We start from the raw sequence: 12,432 nt of genomic DNA on the forward strand, positions 1-12,432 counted from the left end.
ATGCAGAGGCTGGGAGCCAGCGTCCCTGAAAGAGCAAACCCGCCTACCAGCGTCCCAGGACAGGGGGAGGGGAAACCCGCCCAAAAGCTAAGAGCTCTGGGCCAGGTGAGGGGAGGAAGTCTCGACCCGTCCATAGCCGGCAGCAGATCCTCTCGCTCACATGGACTGTGGGCCAGGGCAGCCCGCGGGGACAAACGAAGGTGGGACAGAGACCCAGGGAGTGGGGGAGTGAGTTGCCAGAAGTCTGTACCTGTGAGAGGCTTAAGGGAGAAAACCCAGGAGTCCTGGCTTAGTCCCCTGCTCTGCCCCACCCGCCCCCACTCCCCTCCCCAAGCCGGCTCCCAGATCTACCTCCCAGCCCCATGCTCTAACCCCTAGGGTTACCAGATAGCTTCAGAAAAAACACCGGACACACTTGATCGTGGGGGGGAAGGGACCATCCAGGAGGGGAGTGGGGCTGGCCGGGAGGAGGGGGGATGGGAAGCAGGGCTGGCCGGGGGAGATGGGGGGTTGCCGGTGGGAAGCAGGACTGGTCTGGGTGAGGGGCCGGGGGGAGCAGGGCTGGAGGGGGATATCGGGGAGGGGGTTGGGGGAGCGGGGCTGACTGGGAGAGATTGGGAGGAGAACCGGCTGTTGGGAAGGAGGGCTGGCTGGGGGAGATCGGGAGGAGCAGGGCTGGCTGGGGGAGATCGGGAGGAGCAGGGCTGGCTGTCGGAGATCGGGAGGAGCAGGGCTGGCTGGGGGAGATCGGGAGGAGCAGAGCTGGCTGGGGGTGGGGAGCAGGGGAGGCGGGGAATCAGCCGACAGCAAGACGGACTGACCCGGGCACATGCAGATCCCAGGGCGCTGTCAGTCCTGTGCACGGTCCGGCAAAGCGCGAGCGAGTCCGGCTGCGGCTCCACAACGCGCTTGACCAGCACCCGGGAGCAGGGACCCGGCTCCTCCTCCTCCCCAAGGCGTCACGCACAGCCAGAGGCTCCCAGACACTCCCCCCCGCCCCTGCCAGGCTTCAGTTGGGCGCGTAGCCGGAAAACCAGAGGATACCGGACATTGCACTTCGCCGGTATTTTCGGAATTTTTTTCCCAGACAGAGGGCCCAGAAACCGGACTGTCCGGTTGAATCCCAGACACCTGGCAACCCTACTCACCCCCAACCCTCAGCGATCTCCTGGGGGGTGCTCCCACGTGGCCCCTCTGCAGCATGTCCCGCAGCAGGCTAGGCCTTTGGCACATGGCCCGTGTTAAAAGGGCAGCCCGAAAGGTCCCACGTGTGGGCTGTGTGCTTAGCTGAACCAGGGTGGGGACTGGCTGGCTTATGGGGTGGGGACTGGAGCTGTTCCCTCTAGGGAGCACAACAGCCGCATGCCGTTCATCGGAAGCTGGTGCGGGCTGACCACCTCTTGTACCCGCTGGGCCTGCTGCTGTTGTGGTCGGGGGGTTGCTTTTCCAGCATCCACTTCAAGAGCTTTTCCATGTCCATCCTGCCAAAGGTCGTGGGGACGGGGCGGCCTCCCGAGGCTTCAGACACAATATTACTTTTCCGCGTGCTTGTCCCACCATTTTGTCCTGTGCTAGGTTTGGGGGGGGTGCAATATCCCCTGGCCTTTATGGAAACATGCTCATGACTAGGGATGTAACTGGGAGATGCTTCCCGGTAAGTGGTTAACCGGTGCCTGGCCCCATTGTGCGGCCCTGCAGGGCCAGCAGCTGGCAAGCCCACAGGGCGGAGTTCATGTCCCGGACACTGACTGGCCGGCAAAGATCGGCCTGCCTGTCGCTCAGAGCTCCACTTTTGCTGACTTTGCTCAGGCCCATGCATCAGGCTCTGTCTGTGTATGTCCCAGAAATCACACAGGTGCTGGGGGGCAGCACGCAAAGCCCAGAAACATTCACCAGCCTCCCCCTGCAGACCCCAGCCCCCTTCTTGGCCTGGCTGGAGAGCCTCCAAGGGGTCTGTCTTTCCCCGACCGTTTGCCATCACTTCCAGCACAGAGCTGCGAATGACCCCTGTCGGCGGCCATCCTGGTAGCAATCGCATTCTCCCGCTGCCCGCTCGTGGTGCATCAGGGCTGGGTCAGCAGGGGAAGGCGGGCAGAGGTGAACGTCCCTGGTGCACAGCCCCTGAGCTGGGCGAAAGCCAGCAGGGAGCCGTTTCAAGAGCTGGCAGAGCCCTGGGGTGCGATAGGACAGTATCTGTTTGATGTTTCAGTTCCTTTCGCCCCCAAAGGCCGGTGACCTTTTCGGAGCTCTGTGTGCTCCTCCCCCCGGCCCCCCATCCTGCAGCTGGGTGGTTTCTGGTAAATGAAGAGGCTGGAGCCAGCGTCCCTGAAAGAACTGTACTTTTAGCTTCCAACTGGCTCCTTGGTTTGTTTTTTATTTTTACATCACAAAGCAAACCCACCTATCAAAGTGCCGGAAAAGTGGGTGGGGGGAGAAACTGCTGACCTCAAGGTTCAACTCAATTTGGGGGACAACCAGTGATCAGACAGGAGCAGGGGAGAGGGTCACAAGGCAGAGCCAGGGATTGTGAAAGGGACCCCTGAGCGGAGACCCCTGGACAGCACCCGCCTCAAAGGTGTCAAGGGCTTTGAGCAGACCGCAAGAGTGCGGCCAAGGGGAACTGCCTGGCTGGGCGGTGGGATGGAAGAACGGAAATAGGCCCCTGGTTGCTGGACCCCTCCCCATCTAGCATCCTTCCCTTGCTGCTATCCATGGCTCCTGTGGCGGCAGGAGCGGGTCCAGCTGGTCCCTTGGCGCGGTTTGGAACCGAACTGGCTGCAGCTCATGCAGCCATTCCCAGCTGGGAGGGGGCAGGTAGCGGAGGCTCATGGGGCGGGGCTGATAACAAGGTTTGGAAGGTGGGGGTGAGGCAGGCAGGGAGCATCCCCTCACAGAACCTGCTGGAGAAAAGGCAGCCCTGGTCGCGGGAGCACACCCCATAGCGAGTGAGAGGCGGAGAGCCCAGTGTGCATCATGGAGGGCAGCCAGACCCCCAGCGGTAGTCCAGGGGGTCTCCAATCCTGTGGCTTCCTTCCGGCGCGCTGAGGAGAGCCCTGCCAGCCCCACGCCCAGCTGGCAATTGTGTTGCTGGGCTCCGCAAAGCAGCTGCCAGGGAGCTAGATGCCGACACCACGTTCCAGGCTCAGAGAAGATGCTGGTAGGAGACCGGCCGTGCAGAGGCCTCACGGAACCCCCCTCGGATGCAGATCCGAGCGGTCGGTCACATCGGAGCCCTTGGGGAGGTGGAGGAAGTTGTCTGCCCTCGTGCTTCGTGCACGGTAAAGGAATCTGTGCAGGGCCTGGAGGCGGAAGACACGGACCTGGCCACCCTGGCCTCCATCCTCTAGGGGAAGACTCCGAAGCCCTGCAAAGATCCAGTGGAGTCCTGGCCGGCGCGATCAGGGGCCCGTTCAGACACAGCAGATACTCTGCGGAGGGGTACGGCACCTGGAGAAAACCCCCAAACGGTGGCCTGAAGCCGAAAGCCTGTGGAATGGCCAGGACACACGTGGTGGTCCCCCTGTCGAACGCCTTCTCTTCCACGAGAGTGAACGACACACCACCCCCAAACCGGAGCTCAAGGAGTTCCCGGACCAAAGAAAGATGGTGACCTTCCTGGCCACGTAGGGCACCAGCTGTATGAGGCAGGCTGCTGGGGAGACGCATGCAGTCACTGACCGGCATTCAGAGCTGCTGGGTGGTGCCGGACAGGTTGACAACCACCAGCCCGAGGAGCACCCGGGCCCAGTTCTCGCTAGGCCTGGGGCTGCTCTCCAGGGCCCTGAGGCAGTGCATGCACAGGAACAGCAGGGCCATGTGGTGTTCCAAGGTGACAGGCATCCCCTGCCACCCCGAGCTGCTCTTCCTGATGGGTCCTCTTGGCCTGGCCGGGAGCCACAAAGCCAGCCCCAGCCTGGGCTCTGCTCCTTGCTGCTCAGCCATACCTGAGGACTCTGCCTGTTTCCTACCCTTTGCCGTCGCTTGCAGAGCTGGGCCTGCCAAGCAAAGCTCATGGAGCCAGACGGCTGCAGAGCTGCGAATGGCCCAGCTCTAGGGTAGCCCCCTACTAGCGATCACGCCATCCCGCGGCGCGCCAAGCGCCGGGGTCAGCAGGGGAAGGCTACCCTGCAATTTCTGGTAAATGCAAGTAAAGGCTGGACGCCAGCGTCCCCGACTAAGGTTTGTACTTGTCTGTGTTCATTGGCAAGGGCTCTGGGGCACCCTCCGGCCACGGCTCTTTGGCTGTTCGGTGGTTGGGGGGGTGGGGGGGCAGAGAGGGGAGTGTGTGCAGAGTCTTGGGTGGGGGGAGAGGTGGAGTAAGGGTGGATATCGGGGGAGGGGAGCACTGGAGTTGACGGCTGCTCTCAGTTCACCCACTGGTGGCCCATCCACCCACCCACCCCACAAAGGCCTTAAAGGGGCCATGCTGGTTTTTTTGTATTTTTGGTTTTTTGTTTGTTCGATTTTTGATTAATAACTGTCAGGGTCCTTTTTTTTTTTTTGGCTCAACAACTTTGGTCTCCCCCTTTTTTTCTCAACAGTGGTTGCTTTTTTTGGGGGGGGGGGGAATGTTCGTTATTTTTGGTTAAACCATCTGGCAAACCATTGCTGGCAACATCCAGCAATGGGAGGGGGACCCCACACACCATGTGACCCAGGCCATCAAGCCAGCCAGGGACTGGCTGCAGGATGGAGGGAGGGGTGGCAGGTCAGGTTTTCCTCTGCCGAGTGGGGGGTGGGGGTGAAGGGAGGGTGGGGCCTCAAGATGGCACAGGGGTGGAGCACCTCCAGGGAAAACTAGACGTCAGCACCTGGGGCTGTATTTATAGGGCACAGGGCGAAGCTGGTGAGCAGGGCGTCTTTGGGAGCTGGGATTGCTCTGGCCTGGGACACTGGACAGGTAACTGACGTCGGCTGATGCCAAACCCGGGACATGTCGAGGACTGGGGTCAAGTCATGCGCTCTCCGGACTGTGAGTGTGGGTGGTGGTTGGGGGTGGATCTTCCCCCAGTCCTGGGCTCTACCGAACGCAGGGAGACCTGGCAGCAGGGGGGACCCGATGGGAGCCAGGACAGCTGATTCCTGCCCTGTGCAGTGTGGGGACCCGGCCCAAGCTGGGAATTCGCTGTCCCCCCGCTGTGCTTCTGATGTTGAAATGTTCTCAGAGCTGGTGCTGGGACTGGGACTGGACACAAACTGGGAATCAGCTGATTCCTGGCTCACACCTGGTCCCCGCTACCTCCCTGCCCCCCGCAGAGATGGCGCTGCAGGGAACCGGCTTTTAAGCCTGCTCCCCCCAGCACCAGCTCCTGCTGCCCCACCGTGCTGCCTCTGAGGGAGCGACCAGACAGGGGACTAGTCGCTTACATCCCTAGTCCTAGGAGCAGAGGGGGGAACACGCAACACACATGCCCCGGGGTGACCCGGCACCCACAAACGCTGGCTTCCCAACACGCTCTTGGCTTTCAATACCACTTCAGGGGTCCTGGCTTCAGGCCCCTGGACCGGAGTCCCCAGGGGCTGCCAATCAGGGCAAACGGCAAAGAAGGGGGCAGACCGTCCCCAAACTGGGGTTGTTTCTAAGAATTCCACTCACCAGCCAGCCAGAGCGCGGCGTCTACAGCCCCGGCCTGGTTGGCAGAAGCCAGCCCCGCTGCTCCCCAGTAGCCACCCAGCCTTGGCCTCCCACCCGGGCGCGAGTGCCAGCCGCTTGGGCACGTTGCCCTCCGGGGAGTGACTCTTCCAGACTTGCCCCAGGCCCCGCATGCAGCCAGAGCTGCTCAGCTCCGCTCAGCTGTGTGACAAAGCAAAGAGAGAGCCTGGGCTAACGTCCAGGGGACCGTGTGAGCTACGAGGAGAGGCTGAGGGAGTTGGGTTTGTTCAGGCTGCAGAAGGGAAGAGTGAGGGGGGATTTGAGAGCAGCCTGCAACTCCCTGAAGGGGGGTTCCAGAGAGGCTGGAGAGAGGCTGTTCTCAGTGGTGACGGGTGGCAGAACAAGGAGCAATGGGCTCAAGTTGCAGTGCGGTAGGAAAAACTCTTTCCCTAGGCAGGTGGGGAAGCGCTGGGCTGGGTTCCCTAGGGCGGGGGTGGAGTCTCCATCCCTAGAGGTGTTTAAGTCCCAGCTTGACAAAGCCCTGGCCGGGTTGATTGAGTTGGGATTGGTCCTGCCTAGAGCAGGGGGCTGGACTCGATGACTCCTGAGGTCTCTTCCAGCTCTCTGGTTCTATGGTTCTATGACCTACAGCTGCAGACACAGTTCCCAGCTGTCTCCTAGGCGGGGGGGGGGGGGGGGTGTTCTGGCCTTGCAAAGAGCCTTTTCCCAAATCAGTTCATCAGGTTCCTTCCAGCATCAGGCTGATCCAGGTGGGAACTGGAGACCTCAGCTCTGTGGCTCAACTATTCCCTGAGCAAACTGAGGGGGGCTGAGCTCACAGGGCCAACTAATGGCTCATCATCTTGGTTTTGAAAGAAGACCTGCTATTTCCAACGGACCCCTCGGTGATTCGCTCCATGGATTAGCATGAGGCACCTGCCCGTCTCTAGCCATTTCCAGGCAGTTTCTTGCACACTTCAAAGTGGAATGAAGACAGTGATATTACTACCCCCACAGCTCACTCTCACACACACACACACACACACACAAACACACACTCATTGCACACACACACACACACACACACACTCATTGCCTAGTAGGTCTCTTAAGGTTGAATCTGGATTAGCCTGCTAGTGCTTACCCTCTTCTGGACCCATATCCCTCCCCTTTCTAGCCCACTAGACCGGGGTGGTCAATAGTTATTAATGGGGGCACTCCAAGATTTGGGTAAGTGGCCACGGGTTGAACTTTTCCATGGAGGGGGTGCAGAGTCTGGGATGGCGGCTGGGTGCAGAAGGGAGCTCAGGGTACGGGACCGGGGTGCAGCAGAGGCTGTGGGGTCTGAGAGGGAGGTTGCATGAAGGAGGGGTTATCAATGGGGCAGCGGGTTTGGGGAGGGGATATGGTTGCAGGAGAGGAGTCTGGCCTGGGGGGAGCTATACGACGGGTTGCAGGGGTTGTGACCTGGAAAAGGGCGAGAAGGGGCTTAGCTAGGCAGCTCTAGCCGGCAGCCCTGCAGGAACCTGAGCCAGGCGCCACGCCTGTGAGCTGGGCTGGCTGCTCCAGCAAGGAGAGGGCGGGAAGCTTCCCATGGTGCCCCTGTCGCCAGCAAAATTTCTCAGCTCCTCCTATTGGCTGGAAACTGGCCAACGGGAGCAGAGGGGTTGTTTTTAGGGGCAAGGCACTGCAGGAAGCTTCCTCCTCCCTCTCCAGAGCAATTAGCAGCCGGGCATTTAAAGAGGCATCCGCTGCTCTGTAGAAAGGGGCCTGGTGAGGCAGCCCTGGCCAGATCCAGGGGCTTGGAGGGCAGGATCCGGCCTGCTGGCTGCAGCTTGCCCTGCACTACTCCCAAAGCAGGGGCAGAACCCAGGAGTGCAGGCTCCCCGCCCTTTCAGCTCCAGCTCATTGACCCAATTGCACTCAGAGCAGGGAGCGGGGTGGGAGCCCAGCAGGGGGCGCTGTGCTGCAGGGAGCAAGGCGGGGGCCCAGCAGGGGGCGCTGTGCTGCAGGTGGGGGCCCAGCAGGGAGTGTTGTGAGCAGGGAGCGGGGTGGGCTCTAGTATAAGTTGCTGGAGATCTCTCTTCTCAGATGCAGGGAGAGCCATAGAAGCCTGGAGACTTCTGGGCTGTGTTGGCCTGTGGAACTCCCTGCCGCTAGATTGTCATGACTGAAGACTCTCTCTGTTTCTCTCCCTCTAGGGAGGGTCAAAGCCCAACAGCAGCTTTGGGTGAGGGGTGCCCCTCATCACACCAGCCATGGCCACAGCCAGGGTTTTCATCCCTCTCCTCCTCCTTGAGCTTGTGCCTGGGGTCTCTCCCTTCTGCCGCACAGGCACGGCTCAGGAGTGCAGTAAGAGCGTGGCCTTTGTGCCTGGGCACAGCCTGGTACGGGAGGGCATCGACGTCACCACGCTGGGCTGGACGGGGAACTACCTGGTGGACACCAGCCTGTGGCGCGGCCCCAACGGCACCTGCACCTTGTGCCGGAACCCGCTGCAGGGGGGGCAGCTGCAGAGGGCGCCGCTGGCCGTGACGGACTGGAAGGTGAATATCTTGTGCAACCGGGAGCTCAGCACCTCGGTGCAGGAGTCGGCCGTGGCCGTGGCCCGGGCAATGGCGTCCGATGTGAACAACGACTGGAAGGTGGAACTGGAGCTACCGGGGGAGTCCATGGGCCGGGCCCTGGAGGGGACCCGATCCGAGCTCTCCGGCTTCGCCTACGAGAAGGAGCAGCAGGACAAGTTCATGTTTGTGCTCCACGAGCTGCCCTGTGGGTATTACAGGTGAGAATCCCCTGAATGTCCCCCCGGCCCGCGCCCTGCAGCACAGCGCCCCCTGCTGGGCCCCCGCCCTGCTCCCTTCAGCACAGCGCCCCCTGCTGGGCCCCCGCCCTGCTCCCTGCAGCACAGCGCCCCCTGCTGGGACCCGCCCTGCTCCCTGCAGCACAGCGCCCCCTGCTGGGACCCGCCCTGCTCCCTTCAGCACAGCGCCCCCTGCTGGGCCCCTGCCCTGCTCTCTGCAGCACAGCGCCCCCTGCTGGGCCCCCGCCCCGCTCCCTATAGAACAGCGCCCCCTGCTGGCCTCTGCCCCTCTCCCTGAGGCACAGCGCCCCCTGCTGGGCCCCTGCCCCGCTCTCTGCAGCACAGCGCCCCCTGCTGGGCCCCCAGCCTGCTCCCTGCTCACAATACTCCCTGATGGGCCCCCGCCCTTCTCCCTCCAGTGCAGCGCCGTCTGCTGGGCCCCTGCCTTGCTCCCTGAATCACAGCGCCCCCTGCTGGACTCCCATCCCACTCCCTGCAGCAACGTGCCTCCTGGTGAACTCTCACCCCGCTCCCTGCGGCACAGCGCCCCCTGCTCCGCCCCTCCCCATTCGCTGCAGCACAGCGCCCCCTGCTGGGCCCCTGTCCCATTCCTTGCTGCAAAGCGCCCCCCTGCGCCCCAGCCCTGCTCCCTTCAGCACAGCACCCCCTGCTGGGCCCCATCTTGTTCCTGCAGGACAGAGACTCCTGGTGATTCCCCGCCCTGCTCCCTGTAACATAGGGTATTGTCCTGAGTCCCCAGTTCCCTTTTGGGCCACTGCCCTGCTCTTTGGACCACAGCTCCCTGTAGTGCTGCATTGGGGCAATGGCACAGCACTGCCTGGGAGGGACCCTGCCTCCTAATCAGAGAATCAGAGAACACTAGGACTGGAAGGGCCCTCGAGAGGCATCGAGTCCAGTCCCCTGCCCTCACGGCAGGACCCAGTACTGCCTAGACCATCCCTGAGAGACATTTATCTAACCTGCTCTTAAATATCTCCAGAGATGGGGATTCCACAACCTCCCCAGGCAATTTATTCCAGTGTTTGACCACCCTGACAGTTAGGAACTTTTTCCTAATGTCCAACCTAAACCTCCCTTGCTGCAGTTTAAGCCCATTGCTGCTTGTTCTGTCCTCAGAGGCCAAGATGAACAAGTTTTCTCCCTCCTCCTTATGACACCCTTTTAGATACCTGAAAACGGCTCTCATGTCCCCTCTCAGTCTTCTCTTTTCTAAACTAAACAAGCCCAATTCTTTCAGCCTTCCCTCATAGCTCATGTTCTCTAGACCTTTAATCATTCTCATTGCTCTTCTCTGGACCCTCTCCAATTTCTCCACGTCTTTCTTGAAATGCGGTGCCCAGAACTGGACACAATACTCCAACTGAGGCCTAACCAGCGCAGAGTAGAGCGGAAGAACGACTTCTCGTGTCTTGCTCACAAAACACCTGTTCCTGCAGCCCAGAATCATGTTTACTTTTTTTACAACAGCGTCACACTGTTGGCTTCTATTTAGCTTGAGGTCCACTATAACCCCTAGATCCCTTTCTGCCGTACTCCTTCCCAGACAGTCGCTTCCCATTCTGTGTGTGTGAAACTGATTGTTCCTTCCTAAGTGGAGCACTTTGCATTTGTCTTTATTAAACTTCATCCTGTTTACCTCAGACAATTTCTCCAATTTGTCCAGATCATTTTGAATTATTACTCTATCCTCCAGATTAGTCACAACCCCTCCCAGCTTGGTATCATCTGCTAACTTAATAAGCGTCCTTTCTATGCCAATATGTAAATCGTTGATGAAGATATTGAAGAGAGCCGGTCCCAGAACAGACCCCTGCGGAACCCCACTTGTTATACCTTTCCAGCAGGATTGTGAACCCTTAATAACTACTCTCTGAGTACGATTATCCAGCCAGTTATGCACCCACCTTATAGTAGCCCCATCTAAGGGTGTGTCTAGACTACTGACTTTTGTCGACAAAACTATACCAGCGTCTACACTACCACTGAGTTCTGTCGACAGAAGGTGTTATTGCCTGTAGGGTTGCGTCTAGACTACAGGGTTCTGTCGACAAAGCAGCTTGCTTTGTCAACAGAACTCAATGTATCTGGACGCTCTTTGTCGACAGAAGTTTTGTCGACAGATACTGTCGACAAAACTTCTGTCAACAAAACCCGGTAGTCTAGACGTACCCTAAGTTGTATTGACCTAGTTTATTGATAAGAATATCATGCGAGACAGTATCAAATACCTTACTATAGTCTAGGTATATCACATCCACCGCTTCTCCCTTAGCCACATGACTCGTTATCTTATCAAAGAAAGCTCCTAACTCCTGTCTCTTTTTCCCCTCTGGCAGGATGAGGGTTCCCCCAAACCCTCCTCTGACACCCTTATTCGCCCAAGCCCTGAGTGACCTTCTACCCACCTACGACCCATCCACATACCGACCCTTCCTGGCCACGTACGGCACCCACTATGTGAGCCAGGCAGTGCTGGGCGGGCGTGTGCGGCAGCTGACGGCCATCCCGACCTGCCGGGCAGCGCTGGACGGGCTGACAGACGCTGAAATCAAGGAGCGCCTAAAGTCTCAGTTCCTGCAAGACCTGGGTTTGAGTCAGCTCCCCTCTGGCTCCCACGTCCAGGAGCCGAGCAGCCAGAGCAGCTGGAGCTCCCAGGCGGCCTACACGGATCACCGCAACGAGGTGACGGGGGGCCATGGCCATGCCAACCTGCTCTACTCCACCAAGCAAGACCCCGGGGCCCTCTCGGCCTGGCTGGAGAGCCTCAAAACCAGCCCCAACCTGATTTCCTTCTCCCTGTCACCCATCCACACCCTGGTGAGGCCAGGAGACCCCCGGCGGGAGGCGCTGAGGCAGGCAGTGAAGGAGTACGTGGCTGAGCGGGGGCAGAGGAGGTGCCCTCGACGGTGCCCACAAGGCGGCTACGCCGACCCCTTGGAGCCCTGCAAATGCCGTTGCTCCGGAAACCCCTTCACCAACTCCATGTGCTGCTCCCTGCAGCGGGGCCTGGCCCGGCTGAAGGTCCATATGATGTCGGGCAAAGACCTGTGGGGGGACCCCTTGTCTCCCAGCGACCCCTACGTCAAGGTCATCTTCCAAGGGCAGAAGCTGCAGACGCGCTACATTAAGGACAACAACAACCCCCAGTGGTTTGAAGACCTGGACTTCGGGGTGGTGACGCTGCCGGTGAAGCCTGAACTGGAAGTGGAGGTGCGGGACAGTGACCCGTGGCCATGGGTGGACAGCCACCTGGGAACCTGCCACGCCCACCTCAAGGCCAGCAGGAACGTGACTCAGAGCTGCGTCGTCTCGCCCGGCCTCGTGACGTATTCCTACTCCCTGGAGTGCGGGCCCAACCTGGGCGGGGACACCTGCCAGGAGTACGTGCCCGTGAGGGGCTAAGGGGGCACCTGCCAGGAGTCCTGATGTCCAGCCACCTGCTCTCACCACTAGCCCCCACTTCCTTTCCTGAGCTCACATAGCTAATGTTTTAGAAAATTAAGCAGCGTTGCCTTTCAACCCCACGCCAAGGCCAGGCCGGAGGGAGAGCAGGGATGTGCTTACACACGCTCCCTTGTTGCATTTCACTCCAGTTGTACATTTGCTGCAGTGAAATGAAGTTGCACATTTAAACTAATAAACGTGTGTGTATTTGCATTGTTGATCGCATGGTGTTCCTCACACGCACCAGGCCCCTGGGGGTTCTGTGGGCTGGGTAGGGCGCAGTCCCACATGGCAGCCTGTCCCGGCGCAGGACAGGGAATGGCGGGAGCGGGTGTAAAATGGGCGGGACGGGACCTTTCCGAATTCCGGCATGTTTTCTTCTTGGGGCGGGAGTGGGGGTTGGGGGCGTCTCGTGTTCTAGCGACGGGCGTCTGCATTGGCACCGGTTCAGCCCCTGCACAAACAGCCCAAAGCCGAGACCCCCAGTGAAACAAGCCCCAAAACAGCCCCCTGGGCCCAGAGAATAAAAGCGACTTTTGACTAAAGCAGGCCCAGTTCTGCCGGGCCCAAG

General features: G+C 60.1%; 1 protein-coding gene across 2 annotated transcripts; it reads left to right on the top strand.

Annotated features, from left to right (window-relative positions):
- Positions 1 to 96: 96 nt before the first annotated feature.
- LOC112547638 (perforin-1-like) lies at positions 97 to 12,079 on the top strand. 2 transcript variants are annotated; one of them, XM_075928691.2, is made up of 3 exons: positions 97 to 200; positions 7,795 to 8,378; positions 10,754 to 12,079. In XM_075928691.2, exons 2-3 carry the CDS (start codon positions 7,852 to 7,854, stop codon positions 11,817 to 11,819), a joined length of 1,593 nt encoding a protein of 530 aa, XP_075784806.2. In that variant the 5' UTR covers positions 97 to 200; positions 7,795 to 7,851; the 3' UTR covers positions 11,820 to 12,079. The 2 variants fall into 2 exon arrangements, with proteins under 2 accessions (XP_075784806.2, XP_075784805.2); XM_075928690.2 differs by lacking the exon at positions 97 to 200 and adding an exon at positions 4,763 to 4,900.
- Positions 12,080 to 12,432: the final 353 nt, after the last annotated feature.

This window comes from Pelodiscus sinensis, chromosome 5 (assembly GCF_052426305.1).
Source record: "Pelodiscus sinensis isolate ZL-2025 chromosome 5, ASM5242630v1, whole genome shotgun sequence".
NCBI classification, from domain to species: Eukaryota; Metazoa; Chordata; order Testudines; family Trionychidae; genus Pelodiscus; species Pelodiscus sinensis.